Source organism: Orbicella franksi, chromosome 6, assembly GCF_964199315.1.
Source record: "Orbicella franksi chromosome 6, jaOrbFran1.1, whole genome shotgun sequence".
NCBI lineage: Eukaryota > Metazoa > Cnidaria > Anthozoa > Scleractinia > Merulinidae > Orbicella > Orbicella franksi.
Window position 1 is genome coordinate 12,756,093 of NC_138150.1, and position 16,851 is coordinate 12,772,943.

The 16,851-nt window shown below is 40.6% G+C and overlaps 1 protein-coding gene across 1 annotated transcript in view; it reads left to right on the forward strand.

Annotated features, from left to right (window-relative positions):
* Window positions 1–16,851, forward strand: part of LOC145489694 (uncharacterized) — a 74,292-nt gene that overhangs the window by 10,398 nt on the left and 47,043 nt on the right. The window contains exon 2 of the mRNA XM_081468732.1: window positions 15,059–15,146. Coding sequence (XP_081324858.1) covers window positions 15,059–15,146 — 88 coding nt within the window. The remainder of the gene's footprint in view (window positions 1–15,058; window positions 15,147–16,851) is intronic.

The following is a 16,851-nucleotide window of genomic DNA, read 5'->3' on the forward strand; positions in this document are numbered from 1 at the left end:
ATGAACTCGCTGCGATGAAACAGCCAAAGAATTTACTTCATTTGCCTAAAACCACAAGAAATACTAGCAAAACTGCAAATAAATTAATGACAGTCGCTTCTGCCGAAATAAACTTGCAAAGTAAACACGATCTTATTTGTCACCTAGGGAAAGTAAAAGCTGCAACGTTAGCGCATTCCATGGCTGACGTAATACTTTTTTTTGTAGCATGTTTATTATCCCGTTTGAATCCAACACTTCGATAAAATCAAAAGAAAATATATTTTACCCACAGGAAAGAAAACAACATCCGTAAAATTGTCCGTGTATTAATGTTTCAACAGCTTTTGGCGAACAAACATCACACGTTGCGTGACTCGAAATTTGGCTGAGTGGAGGTCTGCATGTGGTCACCGACAAAAAAAAAAAAAAAAAAAAAACACAGGTAAACCATGAACTGCGTTTGGCCCGTGGCCGCGTGGTTAACAAGCATCATCCACTCCCACCAATCTAATGGGGAGAGTTCAGACAATATGGGAACCATGTGTGTTGCGAGCAAGACCCTCTGTCCCACTTAAAAAGGTTGCAAATGAGGATATTTGGATTTCCACAGACAGAGACTGGAGCCGAGAATGTTGCCATGGCAACAACATAGTAGGTGTCATTCTGTTTCTTTTGTAATGTACATTTCTGGTGCCAAGTTTGAAGAACACTGCTTTAATATTTCTAGAGTTATTCTTGATTGAGTGTTGTGCTGTTTTAGAGGAACCACCTATGACGTCATCATTTTCCTCATTTGCATAATACAAAAATGTGAGTATCTCTAAAACAAAAAAAGATATTCCAAAAAGGAAAACGGCATTCTTCTTTACTTTGAAAAGCCTTTCAAATAAGCAGGAATCAATTTTTACTTCATAGGCACTTTAACTAGTAAACAACATCTCCATGTGGTCGCAAAACATCTACTAAGTGTTCAAAGTCACATGACCTAAGTATTTGCACTTTTTGAGTACACTATAACAAAATGTCCTTCACATCAGTTAGCATGACTACAGTTAAATGTAGATTTAAAGACTACCATTCTACCATTGTGCGATTTACACTTTAGCGAAAGCCATTTAGTTCTGTTACTGTATTTAACCTCCCTGAATAAAGGGAGTAAAGACCCAACTGGGTAACTGCGAAGCCGGAGGCGCTTCCAGAATTTCTTGCATTTCACTAAAGGCTTTAAATGTGGAGCTATTTCTAGTACAGCACATTTAAACTCTCCTCTAATTAATAAAGTCCCTCTTGTTGCTGGAAGTATGAAACGACTCAAAGGGAATGTACAGATACTTATTTAGTGGCTTTTGATAGGTAGAAAACTGCAGAGTGCTGAAATTAGCATCTTTGTAAAGAAATAAATCAAGAAACGAAATACTACTTCCGTCAATAGCATAGTAAGAAAGTTTGATACAATCATTCTTGCTGTAGAGACAACTAAGAAACCCTAATAGGATTTCTTTGGGACCCTTCCAAACAAAAAATATGTCTTTTTGTAATGTTTTAATATTTTTAATCGTTTTTTAATTTTATTTTTTAAAATTTTTTAAACTTTTTTTATATTTTGGGGGCCACACGGTTAGAGCTAATCATATGGCCCCCAAAATATAACAACACGCAATAACATGTACATTGAGAAAACATCTCCGAGCTGTGATCACTAGTCGAAAAAGGAGAAGCGATCGGAAACTGTCGCTTTAAATGCTACAGATATTTTATATAATTATAAACCAGAATCAAATCTTTTTCAAGCCCTTAACCATTTTGTTGTTATTGCAAAATACCACATCTTTCTTTCGTGGTTAAACAAAGCCTGTCCCAGCTTTGAAATTTTCAGCTTGTTTCTCAGTGAAAAGATCCTTTGTGAACATGCAATTGCTTTTAAAAATAATACACTGGCGAAATTCAGAGCAAAATGGACAAAACTATGTGTATGAGCTGCCCCAAATATGTTTGTCTCAGAGGATGTGCCACTCCTATTTTTTCTACTTCATCTTTCATTTTTATTGGCATTTTGTTAGTTTTAATTTTTTTTTCTCTTCTATATATAATTGTTCTGTTTATACATGTTGTTGCCAGTGGTTTCTAGGATAAAGGTAACAAGCATACATTAAGAGCAGAACAATTAATTACAATAAATTAATGAAACAAACATTAAAGGTCAAACTATTTATATGCATAGCCGCTAGGCAGGGGATTGGTTTCTACACCAGCCCCCAATTAGCTACTAGTACCAGCTAATTCCAACCACAAAATAACCAATTCCAAGACTATGAATATCCTACAGTTATGTGACGAAAATTAACTAATTTTAGATTATGCAGTTCGTAATGTGCAGTCTTAGCCATAGAACTTATCAGTTTGTAGAGTTTGTGAGTTCTGGACTCCTTCAAGGAGGCACAGCTTCCTGATGTCACGTCTGTAGACAGATGTGGCCGTTTTCACCTTAACACTGCGCACATAGCCATTGCTGTCTGGAAACACCTTGTCAATCTAGCACAGTGGCCAGTGACCTCTACACGTCTTCTTGTTGGCAATGAGATCCAAGTCACTGACGGCGAAGTTTTGATGAGGGACGCTCCATTTTTGCCTTGTTTGAAGTGCAGGTAAATAATCTTTCATCCATCTCTTCCGAAATGAATCTGCCAGGCATTGTGCTTGGCGCCAGCATTTGCTATACTTGTCGTGACCTTTGAAGACATCCGGTGGGAGGCAGGAATTGGATCTCAAGAGCTGGAGTTTGCTCAGCGTCAGCAGCTCATGGTCAACTGGGTGGTCACTAAGGGAAGTTAAAGGTCTGTCTTTGAGAATCCTTTCAACTTCACACAGCAGGGTGGATAATGTTTCATCGTTAACCAGCTGTTCCTTTAACAGGGCACCCAAAATCTTCTGTACGGAGCAGATCATACATTCCCAGATTCTACCCTGATGGCTGGCCTCAGGAGGGTTAAATGACCACTGAACGTCGTTCAACCTTAGACTATTATAGATTTTGGCTTGGTCCAGTTGCTCCAGTGCTTCTCTCAGCTCTCTCTCGGTGCCCATGAAATTGGTGCTGTTGTCGCTGTGTATCTCCTTGTAGAGGAGTCCACACCCACGTGGGTAAATGGTGGATCTGTCGGAGCGACTCATGCTGACGGGAGTTGGGCCATAATCTGTTCACCAGGATGAGCATTTTGCTTGCGACAATTCGTGCAATTCGCCGAAACCCTCCATACTGCCAAGAGACCATGTGCTATCCAGAATCTCTGTCGGATGAGGGCCAGAACTTGAGAAGGACCACAATGCCCCTGTTGGCTATGACAATTCTGGATGATCAAATTTGTCACGTGATGTTTACTTGGAAGAATAACAGGGTTCTTCGTTTGGAAAGAAACAGGAGCATTCTCGAGGTGACCTCCTACTCTTAATATTCCCTCAGCAACGAAAGGGTTCGAGTTGCCTATTGGACTAGACCGTGGAACACACTTCTTCTGGTTCCCCGATGCTCTTTGGCCTACCACAGCCAGCTCTGCTGGAAATGAATCATGCTGGACAGCTTTGACGATGATACTCTCTGCAGCAATAACTTCACTGACAGTCGAGGGCCCCTTGGGAATGCTGTCTGGATCCTTCTTAAGGAGGCCAACCAAGTACTTCTTGAAACATACTAACCAGGCTATGGCCTTTCGAAGACTGTCCCAGGATGAATAGCGGGACAATGGCAGTTCCAACATTTTACCCTGGTCGATCATGTTCACACGACCAGGGCATTTTCTGCATTCACTGTCATCTTGAGGCAATTCTGGCAACTGGGATGGTTGTTCAGGCCAATTTTCCTTGTCCTTCCACAGAAACTTTGGGTTGTGTCATGTATGGGATACTCTAACTCGTTCCGAATCAGGCAATTCAATTTCACAGCGACCAGTGCAGCTGCTAACTCAAGACATGGTATGGACACCACTTTCAGGGAAGTGACGCGTGATTTGTGAAGAACAAAAGAAAAATGGAGAGCACCCTTGTCGTCGACAATTCGGAGGTAGGATACTGCTCCATAACCATATTCAGAAACATCTGAGAAATGATGTAACTGAACGTTGACGACCATACCGAATTCTGGTGGCTTGAAACATCTGGGAACTGATATTGTTCTCAAACATGCACGTTCCTTCAGCCATCCTTGCCATACAATAGAATCTTCATCAGAAATCTCTTTGTCTCAGCCGTACTTCTGCTTACATAGGCTCTGCAACAGGCTCTTGGATGGCAGAATGATGGGCACGACGAACCCAAGAGGGTCGTACATGGAGCTTACAACTGACAAGATTCCTCTACGTGTGGGGGCTTTTCCTTCATCCATGATGTAAAAGTTAAAGTCGTCTGTTTCCATGGCCCACTGCACTCTCAAAGTGCGTTCTACAGGGAGATCCTCCAAATCCAAGTTGACAACAGAGGGCGCTCTCTCTGTCACTGGAACAGTGGCGATTACTTTCCTGTCATTACTAATCCATTTGGTAAGCTGAACCCCTCTTGACAGCAATTCCTGTAACTGGCCAGACAAACGTGCCACTTTGTCAGTCGTAGGGACAGACTTAAGGTATCAGCCAGGGTTCAAAGTGCAAATTTTGAAAATGTGTTTTTGAGACATTCAGATAAAGCTTCTCAAGAGCTTTCTTTTTATAAAAATTCCACCAAAACATATTATTTCAGTGCAAAGTTATTAGGCGTTGAAGTTTACTACACGTTAATTGTTTTAATTATCCGCTGACAAGTCCTGTCATTTTGGAGTAACTAAACAAACCGAACAATGGCATATACAACATGCATTTGCAACATGCAAAACAGTCAACAGACTTGCACATAAACAACTACATTTGAATCATGTGGTGCCAGAATGACCAAAGGAGGAATAAACCTATACATTGAGTTTGAGAAACATAAGCTTGATCAGATAGCTGCAAGAAACATTAGAGTGTATCTAGAGAAACGTGTGGCTTTCTAGAAGTAAAACTACAGCATCTCCGAAGAAAAACGTACGAGGACAAACATTATGATATCACATGATAAGAATAGAATCTACCTACTGCTTGCAAACAGTTCTAATCACAGCCAGGCCCGGTGTCACAATATATAATGCAAGGAAGCAAAATGTTCACGAAAGGTTTTGTATTTTGTCCCTCGAAAGCAAATACTTTGAGACTTGAACAAATCTTGCAATATAAGTGAGCCTAAACAATGCATAAGTACATGGCAAATACTAAAGGCAAATAATACACATTTGTGTACTGCAGTAGTCATGCAGGTCTGTCGCACCTTTTTATTTATACATGGAACGAGAATTGTGAATTAACTAACCTCTGATATCTGGCCTTAAGATACAGTGTTTTCCTGCTACGTCCCGCATAAAGATTTGGCCTGCTGCATATCACCTGTCAAACGCCTATTGTTATTGCAAGATGATCCCTCTCTGGTAAACATCAACATGGACATTTAGGCGTTATAATCCTATTGCAGGTAAGAAGCCACGAAAGATATATTTTTCTTTTTTCTTGGAATGAAAATTTCGAAAAGTTAAGCGTACTTTTTTAACTCCAAGTCAGCAGACCCTGGACCGATTTGGCTGAAATTTGGCCAGCTTATTGTCAGATAGTTTTCCTCAAAAACTGTGTCTGCGATTTGTGTTTTCTTTTTCCGTTTTCGAATAATCGTCACTTTTTCAAAGGAAGTGCTGATGATTTGTCTCCTCTGACTTTATCCTATTGTTAAAAAAGAACAAATGCACCTGTCAAAAATCTGAGACGTGGTTTTTTAGAAGAACATGTCAAGAAGCAAATGCGATGTTTATCGTTCTCTTTCGCTTATTCTTAGCGGGACTGGAGTTGAATTTACACAGACATATGCTTTCCCAAAAAACGTCTCGATTACGCTATCTCTTATGATTTTGAGATTTTTAAAGGAACTAGCCATAATCCGGAACTATTAAGCTTTCAGAAAATGTGTGGGTTGTAGGGGTGTATATGAAAAATGAAAGTGCTAGTGCAATCCGCGCATGGACAGTCCTGAAGGGTGGCTGATACCTTAACACAGTTGTCTACGTAGAAGTTCCAGTCAACAGTGGTAGTGGTTTCCACATCAAATTTGCCCTGATCCGAGGCCGTCTTCTTGAGACAAAAACTTGCGTAACTTGGAGACGACATGGCTCTGTACAAGTGCACTAGCGTCTGGTAATCAACTGGCTCTTTGGAGAGATCATTGTTTGGCCACCACAGGAATCTTAATGCGTTACAGTCATCGGAAGCTACCCTCACCTGGTGGAACATGCCTTCCACATCAGCAACCATGGCTACGGGTTCTTGGCAAAAAAGTATGATAATGCCCAAAAGTCCATTCGTTAGGTCTGGACCTTGAAGAAGCTGATCATTCAAGGAGGTGCCTTTAAACTTGGCCGCGCACAGTCAAACACGACTCTCACTTTCCCTGGTTTCGGAGTGTGAAAAACTGGATGGTGGGGTAAGTACCAGACTGGTGTATCCTTCACAGCCTCCTGTTTGTTACAAGGAACTCGTCTTGTGTAACCGCTGGAGACATAACAGTTGATAATGTCTCTGTACTTCTCAAAGAGGTGAAGGTCGCGCTGGAGTCTTTTCTTTAAGTAGTGCAATCTTCCTAATGCAAATTCATGATTGTTCGGGAGATTTACTGACTTGTGCCTCCATGGCAACTGCAACTGATAGTGGCCATTCACGAGCTTTAGGGAATTTTCCATCTGCGCCAGTGCTCTTTGATCTTCAACTGACATTGCAACCTTTGAGGAGAGCATAGGCTTGTCAAAGTCACTCCTAAATATGCTTTCCATTTGCTGATGAAGAGTTTTGTCATCATAGCGAACAAAGTTCACACTAAAGCAATCTCTATCACACGAGTTCAATGGTCCCATCAGAGTCCAAACAAGTGGGGTACACACAGCATGAGGTTGACCATGCCTGCTGTGCCTCTGATCACACACCCAATGAGCTTCAGGAACATCGCTGCCAATGAGCACCGACACTTTATCAGATTGCATTCTCAGAAAGTCTATTCCTTTCAGATGAGGTCACTTAGCAGTATATTCCTTGGTTGGTGGACTACCTTGAGGTAAACACAACGTATCCACTGTCCAGACTCTATCTAACACAATTTCTTCTTCCATTTATAATCCTCAAACAGACAAAGACAACTTGAATCCCTTTCGAGTGTCGGATGCACCATTTACGATCACTAGTGAGAATTCCTTAGGATGGCCATCTACTTGGAGTTTCTCCATTAGACTCGCATCACAATGTAATGTCCAAACCAGGATCCAGTAGCACATTTGCCACAGTTGTGTTGTGCTGACCTTTTCCTTTCATGATGACTGGAATGATTCTTAAACAATCATTCTTCTTGCCAGAGTCTGTAGCACCACACCGACTAGTGTCCCCAGCCCCGCTGACAGTGCTCGTTCTAGTCTCCCCGACTCCACTGATGGGTACTCATTCCAGTCTCTTCCGAGGTGACTGCAGGATGCTTAGGAGGGGTGCTATCATTGTTGCTCTTCTTCTTAACGTGCAACATGGTGTGGTGTTTCCATCCACATCCATTCACTTGACACATCATTTTACTTTTGCAATCCATGGGCATGTGACCGCATCTAAGACAGTTGTTGAATAGTCTTGCTTGTCGAACAAAGCTTTTTCTTTCTTCTGGGCACTTTGCTTTTGTGAGCTCACATTTCCACAGTCTATGTTGACCAGAAGACGAAGGACAAATTACGATAGGAGCTGCGTTCACTTGAGGACCGTCTTCAGACTGCGTCGCAAAGTATTTCCTTTCGAGGAAGGTGGCTTTACTTTGGGCAGTGGCTCAGAGCTCCGTTCCTTGTCTGGTGTTGATCCAGCTATTCATCTGTACGTAGTGTTTGCCCACAAAGCTTTCTTTCAACAAAACCGGCTAAATCCATGGAGGTAGGTTCTGTTCCAGCTAGGGTTAATGGGCCGGCTCTGTCTGCCCATTTAGACTGCAGATGAACAGGGAGGAGCTTCACCACCTTTGTGAGATTTTCCGAGCTGTTTTTTTTTCTTTTTTTTTTTAACATCTGCCTCATAGCCCATTTGAACAAGAGTCAGTGCACAATTCTGCATTTGAACGGACAGGTCTGATAAACCAATGACGTTAGTACAGTCAAACCTCAATTATCCGGACCTCAATTATCCGGACTATTCAATTATCCAGACTTTTTTCTCTGGTCCCAATTTTTTCATGAAAAGCCCAATAATCCTTTCAAAAGACTGTTGAAACAGCATATTATCCTGTGCGCTTTTCAAAATTTGCAAGTGCGACAAGACAAAGAAATATTCTGATGCATTCAGCTGATATCTGATTGGCTCAATCGTTTTGTTACCAAGGGAATTTCATGCTTGATTAGTTCCTTCCGCGTGGGTTATGTAAACACACGAGCAATCGATTGTAAACTCAAATCAAAAACGTGTCTACGAAGCGAAAGCGATTAAAGATCAGCAGATAATTATTTCACATTTGGATAAAGGAGAGAAGGGAACAAATTTAGCTCAAGAATTTGGCATCAGCAAGCAGCAGATCTCTGACATACGGAAGAACAAAGACAAGATCCTAAAATTTACTGACAGCATTGAGACAAACGAAGGATTAAAACGAAAGTCCCTGATCAAGCTATAAGTCTTTGAAGCAAACAAACATGCTTGAACATTTTAGACCTTTGTAAATACCTGAACTGAAGGTTTTTATTTGTAAATACATACAGGGTGTGTAGATTTCACAATTAAAATGATGTTTTCTTTGCTGTATACCTTTTGTTTACATTTCTACTTCATTAATAAACATGTCGATTATCCGGACTATTTACTGAGGTCCTGACGAGTCCGTATAATCGAGGTTTGACTGTATTCTTGAGCTGAGGACCTTCCACTATCTTTGCGATGTGTGTGTGCGCAATGATGTGTTTCTGTCCAAGTCTATGGTGCAAGATCTCTTGGGCTTTGCTGTAGCCTTGTTCTGGTCCGGAAATTGTGCCACAGGTTTTAATGCGTTCCCTAACCTTTCCAGTACAATGTTGAAGAAGGTAAGCCAGCCTCTTAGTGATGTTGACCTTGAAGTTGTTTATGAACAACCAGTAGTTAAGCGGGTTACCATCGAAGGTCAATCTTGAATTTTTATCTTGGCTATTGGATGTTTCATTTGACGTTCCATCTTGTGGCGCTTTAACAGATTCTTTAACTCAACTTCACGACAAAGCAGCTTGGCTTTGGCCTTTATTGATCAATCACTTGCGTGTGAACTTGTCTTGGAACTCTTCAACTTTCTGCTACTTGAGCTGACTACTGATCATGTGACAATCTGTGATTTGGCATTATCACTATATTCTTGGCAAGGAACTACTGAAGTTTCATCTGTGGTACGTTGAACGGATTGCGACCATTCTTCAAAACGTTCTTTGAATTCGTTTTTACCTGTCATTATGCTGTGACAAGCATTGAGTGCATCTGATTTAACTTCAGGGTCATTGGCAAATTGATGATATTTGTCGTAGGCTTGAAGACATCTCGCAAACGCGATTTCAACATCTTTCTTCTTCTTACAAGCCTCATGATAATTTTTAGCGTTCTGCATTAATAACTCAACGTCTTAACCTGTTTAATAACCTGTTTAGGTGGCCAAGGTGACCAGCCCGACTTCTCTTCAGGGACAACATTCTTTCACTCCTTACGGCGTCCCCTTGTCTGTTCGATGAATTTTCCGTTGACGTAATTCCACTAACATCAGAAACTGTAACCAACGCACCGGCAATAATTTAGGTCGTGAAGAAGTTTAATGCAATTGCAAACAACTCAAACTCTTAACTTAATTTCACATGTCGTTGCCAGTGGTTTCTAGGATAAAGGTAACTAACATAATACATTAAGAGTGGAACAATTAATTACAGCAATGGAAATAACATAGGAAATATGAGACAAACAAAGAAAGAGAACATTACATCTGGATTCACAATGTAAGTTTTTGAACTTGTAGGTTCTTCAATGTCCCAGTACTGATGAACAAGGCTGCTTAGCTTATCTGAATCACTCAGGAAGAAAGTAAAGTTGGCATGGATTCTCTCTGCCTTCCCATCTGGGTTACTGATACAAGTCCACCCCAAGTCCAAGTCAGTCTAGCAATGGGTTCTCCAGGTCGACCTTTCACATCTTTCAACGAGTACAGCAAGTCTGCTTGGTCCAGTCCAATTAACAAGGAAACTTGATGCCTTGCAAGTGTTTCCACTTGGACTGATACCTTCTCCAGTTGACGACTTCCATGTTGCCTGTGACTCTCTCTGTTGTGTAGGCTGACGCTTGTTTGGACTCCTTTCCATTCAAACTGCTAATTGTAAACTCCACCTCTGTTGTTTCAAACTTCTCCTGGTTGTCGTTCAGAACGGTTACTGTTAGCTCATGTGGACTTCCTTCAAGTCCAAGTTCTGCTGCAATGTCACTGTTCAAGTAGGTTTGCTGCTGCTGTCATCCAAGAGTGCATTTACTTTGATTTTTCTTTTTCCACTAGTCAAGTACACAGGGACAGTTCTCAATGCCACAAATTTGGTAGAGAAGGCAGGCTCTGCTCCAGTAGTGGTCTTGTGGGTTTTCTTGTGCGGCTCCCCTTCTCTAGCAGGGCCACTTGTGACACTTGTTGATGCATTCAGAAGGTTCACTCTACTTTGTTTCTCTGTGTTCACCCTTGGTACTGGGTCCTCATGAAACATCCGATAATGGTGGGACCGGCACCCATTTATTCCACAAGATTTGCTTTGGAAACATGACTCTCCACGATGGCCATCACTAAGACACCTGAAACACAGCTTATGCTCGGTTGCCACATTCCATCTATCATTCGTTGTTGTCATCTTGAAGTTTTTCCTCTTCCACAAACCATGGTGCTCTTTGCACAATTTGCACTTCCTTGTGGGCTTTTTCTTGGAACTATGATCTGTCACAGTTAAAAAGGTTCTCTCTCTCTTTGTTCCATCTTTAAGAACACCTGCTATGGTCTCAGAGGCTGTTGTCATGAACTCTGACTCCCAGTCAATGAACTCCCTTAATGCATTCACATGTTCACTCTTTCTGCTATCACAAATCCATTGCTTGTATTTTGCAAGAAGGTTCATCTTGAACTTGCGTTGGAGCCTGATGTAGAGTGATCCATTACCAAGTTCTGCCTGTTGTTTAGCATCTGTTAAGTTCACAACTAATGCATCCAGTAGCTCAACAAACTTCTCGAGATCCTTCTCGCTCCCTTCTCTTATCTCTTTGAAGGCTTCTAACTCTTTGAGATGTAGTGTGAGAACTCTACGTTTCCCACCATACTTCCATTGGCCTTGGCAGCTTCATATACTGCCTCAGAATGACCAAGATTCTCAATAACCTTCAGGGCTTCACCTTGGTGGCATTCATGCAGTCTTAACAACTTGTATTCAGGTGTAGCTCTGGCTTGGTCAACATACAAGTAAAAGGCTGCCTTCCAAGTCTCATAAGGCTTCTTATTTCCAGCAAATTTGGGAATGCTTACTCCCTTAAGTACTGCTGAGGAAACAATACCGAGCTGGTCATTGGCAGAGTCTAATGGCTGGCTTGTGCCAGGGGTTGACTGAAATTGCTTATGACTTGACAAAGGTTGTACTTCAGTTTGGGTTCCAGCTGCTGTTTCATACTCATGATGCGAAGATGCAATGGGTGGAAATACAGCAGATGATTGTACTGGCACAGTCAGAGATAAAATGCCTTGCAAATATTCTCTTTCAAGCATGTACTCGCCGTCTTTTTTACCTGCTTTTGACTCCTTCGTGGCATAGGTGGTAATAGATAACAGCACTGGCTTTTCATTTAATTCAAAAACTCATTTATAATTCATGAGCCTAACAACCTGTCACGTCCACTAAAATCAATCATGTGCAGGTGTTTTATACCCCTGCAAAACACCGTCTAACGAAAAAGCCTGGGGGCAGCATTTGATTTCAATCCCTGGGGAGAGCGGCCTGATTTTATTTTGCATCATTGGTATTCTTTATATGAAAATTTCATCCTCATTAGTATTCATTATATAAAGAAACTCCATCTGCTGTCAAATCCTTCATTTCAGCAGTGTAAATAAGTTCAACCTGCAAAGTAATACACAAACATCAGACAAAATGCTTACTAACACTCTAGGAGAAAGCAAACAAAATTTATTCAACTACCTGTACTCATTCTTGTCCATTAGCAGTGAGGTATCAGTACCATTTGTCTCTTCCTGAAAGTGCTGAATGCCACACACAATGCTGTACAGTGACCATGTTGACTTTGCGGCAGCATTTTCAATTAATTGCCCCTCTTCCTTGGCATTTTTAGGCTTCCGAAAAGCTTTGGACTAGGATGCCATGTCCTGTTCAGTTAGTAGAAGAAAGTTCAAAACACATGTGAGATTTGATTTTCTTGCTTAATAATTTCCTATGTGATATTTTTTTCATATGCTAATTTCCAACGTTTGCAAAAGCATCATTGTTATCATCTCTATTGGGACTCACTTTTCTAGGAATGTCTTTGAAGACGTTCAATAAACTTGCAGTTGCGTGTTTTATTGGGTCTAAAATCACTCGCCTTCAGCTGGTGATTTTAAACCCGATAGAACACTGCTGCTTGTTTATTAAACATTACTTGATTTCATAAGAAACATATTTTCTAAATATTTCAATGCAGATCTTGCCAGTCAATTCAACAACTTGGCTTTTAAGTGGCCTGCTAGCCCACTGGGCTAGTAAAGTACTTTATTCACTAGCCAAATGAAACCTTTCACACTAGCCCTGGGATTCGGGCTAGCAGATTTTTTTAGCCCTGCAAGTGGACACTTCAAGGGCTTTTTACTAAAAGCTTAGCTCAGACTCCTTTAACATTGTTTAGTGATGTCATTCAAAGCTAAGTAGATTATTCCAGATCGATGCATTGACTGACTGGACATTGTACTATGAGCAGTCTTTAATCTTGCACTGTGTTATAAAAGGATTAATAATTAACTTTTATTGGACAATACAGTGAAACCTGTATATAACGGCCCTTTATCATATGGCTGTGTCTCACAAGGATTGGGAACTACCAAATTCACGAATTTGATTGGCTGAAATCGATATTGACTGCGGTCTAGATTTTCCCATCTAGACCGGCATCTGTAGACTGGTTTCATTTTGCATTGAAAAAGTAGCAAACTGAAATACAAAAATGTGCACCATTTTCTTTTATTGTCTTCTCAATCATTTATGGAAGTGCCAAAAAGCTTGATGACAAAAAAGAAGTAAAGAGGTTGAGCAAATTTTGGGCAGGTTTAAGTCAAGCTCATTGCCGTTCACTAGCAAAATGTCAGCAAACCATTTACATTAAACGAATTAAAGTTTTCTTCTTTGCCATATAATAAACATCTTATTAACCGAGCTAAGTTGGTCTGTATGGGAGAATCTTGACCTCAGTTGTGTGTACAGACCTCACTGCGTTCGGTCTGTACTCACGACCTCGGTCAAGATTCTCCCATACAGACCTCCTGCTCGGTTAATAAGAGCTAAGTATATAGCGGTCATCCTGTGTTAACGGTCACTGAGCAACTTCCAAAAATTGTCCCTTATAATTTACTGTTAAGTTGACCTGCATATAGCGGTCACCTGTATACTACGGATGCGGTCACCCTTTAGACTTCCTGAATCCACAATTTCATTATCTTTTACCTCTATATTGGTCACAAAATTGGATCACAATTAGTGAATAATGACGAGCTTTATTCATCACCTTGTTAAATGGCAGCCACCAAGGCGGGGGTCTACTAATACATGTCATCGCCTGCGTTCCAACACATGCATGTGGCAGATAACATCAAAGGAGGGGGACATGGGGAATTGCAGTGTTACAGTGTGGATGTTTTTTTAATGTGGTGACGCGGTGAATAAAATCTCAACTGTGGTGTTGCGGTGATCTCAAACCCTACGGTGTGTGATGTTTGTGTTTTTCACACTGTCGTGTTTGGTGAAATGAAATTGTTTGTGGTGCTGGGGTTTTTTTATTTACCTTTCTCAAACCTAAATTTGACCCAAATTTAGCATGTAAACTTCATTAATCGATGCTAATTTATGACAAACACGTACCATTGAGGTAAATAATTTGTAAAAAAATACATACCATCACTTTCTAGTCAATCTTCAATATGCTTCGGCTGCCAATCCAAAGCTGTTTTCATTTATACGTACTGCTAGCCGGAGCTCAGTGTTCGGTAGGCACATGGAGGAACGAGGACAGAAACAATGTGCTTATTTTGTGGAAAATTGTTGAGGTATAAAAGTATTATTTTACGTGTAGATGAACGAATCATGGCGCTAAAAATGCATGTTGCGGTGACGGTGTTTCATTGACTTTTCTTGCGCTGATGCGGTTTTCGTTAATTTTCCTTACTCTAACTGTAACAACACAACCATAACCACACTGTTTTCACTTTCGTCATAGTTACCTGATTATAACATTGTACTGTACTTACCTCTTTCAAATTGTTGTCAATAAATGTAAATTGAGTGGTTTTCCACTAAGAAACATTGTTCATTAGCTTTTAGTAGACTTTTACTGCACCTCCCTAAAAGTACACCATGGACATTTTATGGGCCTTCTTTATGGTGTTTATTACATTACTGTTACTCGTTATTGTCAATGAAACGTAAATTGAGTGATTATTTGCACATAAAAATGCTATTTATTGACTTCCAGGGGAGTTTAAAGGAAACGTGTGTTCAGCAGTCACCCTGTATATAACGGTCACCTGGCCATTTCCCAAGGGTGACCGTTATATACAGGTTTGACTGTATACACTGTAGTAGAACCTGTTGAGAGCAGACACCCTGTATTAAGCGGACAGTAGTGAGCGTTCCAAGGGTGTCCGCTTAATACAGGTTTCACTGTATACCAAAGATTTCTTGAAGCTTGACTTAAAATCAAAGTGATTTTCAAGTTTGTTGCTCTTTTTTTCTTAGCTGTCTGCTGAAAGTCACTTTATCAATGACCTTGGCTTAGACAGCTTGGATGTAGTTGAGATTGTCATGGCACTAGAAGATGAATTTGGTGAGTGCTCTTTGCTATTGTAGACATTTGAGGTTAAATTATATGTCTGCTGTGCACCATTGTGGTATGATACACTGTAGCGGGGGGGACATTTTAACTTCCAAGCCACCATTTTATTATACAGGGTGCAAAGAAAATCAATTATCCAAATTCCACTTTGGGCAAGCTGCAGTTAGGATGTAATAGCTACCCAAAATTCTCACAATTAATTTGTTAATTACTTTTTACTTGATTAATTAATTTGTTACAATCATTGCTGTGGAGCAACTGTAGCGAGCAAGCAGCAACATAATCAGGATTTAAGAAGAATATATAGAAGGGGGTACGAATTCTCAAATTCCTCACTTTTTACCAGAATGCATTGCAGTTAACCAGACTGCACTGTGCCACTTTTACCGGAGTGTATTGCGCCTCGAACAACCGGAGGATGTCATACTTGTCGAGCCGTCGTCCTTTTTCACGTGGATTCCACTGAGAAAGTTTGCTCTGATTTACCTGTAAAGCGATGTGAAGGAGATCGTGCTTGAGTTTTACAACTCTTGCCATGCGGCATGTGAAAGTTTGTAAATCTGGACGATTAATTGTGACATCTTAATCTTAGTATGTCATTTCTCAGCAGTCTTGCCTCCTTCGTCGAATTCTTAAATGAAGAGAAATCGTCGTTACTAAAGCCTGTAGAATAATTAAAACAAATGAAAACCGTGGAACATGCTGATCTCATATATGCTGCAATCTATTCCTTTTCATCGAAACATGACTTTAAGCTAAAGCTTGAGCATTTTCACACATCGCGATGAACATGTTCTCGACACAGTCTGTCAAGTTCTAGAGATATTTAATGCGTACCAGTACAGAATTTATAAGTTAGATTTCTGCTCCTACAATTTCCACATCTTTCAGTTTTCGCGATCTGGTAAAGGGGAGGCTGATGTGTATCGTTTTATGTCCAAACATACAGATAACAATGTGCTTTTTTGTCTCGATCCTTTGTCACACCTTGCCATCGATGCGTCATCATGCATGAAGTTGATGCACACAAGGACAGATTTTAAGTGACACCACGATTTGACACTACTTTGAGAAATAACAGTTAATTTAAGTCTTGAAACGCGCAGATAGATGAATCACGGCATTAAATATGTCACTATCAACAGAATGTGCCGCAGCATTACTATCTTTTAGATAACCTAGTTTATAATTTACCAACAACCTTAACAGTAAAAGTGCTAATAGGATACTTTAAGAGCTACTGCCTTTAAATATCAACCAAACAATGGCACAAGTTGAAAAATCGATTTGCACAGTTTTTGCCCACAGATTGGCCTTAGCTAGAAAACAGATGGATCATACAGTTGAACCTCTGGTTGCGACCACCTCTCCTCAGCGACCAGTTTTCCAAAATACCAATGCAATTTCTACCACTGCCTTTAAATATCAACCAAACAACGGCACAAGTTGAAAAATCAATTTGCTCATTTTTTGCCCACAGATTGGCCCTAGCTAGAAAACAAATGGATCATACAGTTGAACCTCTGGTTGCGACCACCTCTCCTAATTGACCACCTCTCCTCAGCGACCAGTTTTCCAAAACACCAATGCAATTTCTACCATTGCCTTTAAATTCCCAGTGCAATTTCTACCACTGCCTTTGAATATCAACCAAACAATGGCACAAGTCAAAAAATCAAGTTGCTCATTTTTTGCC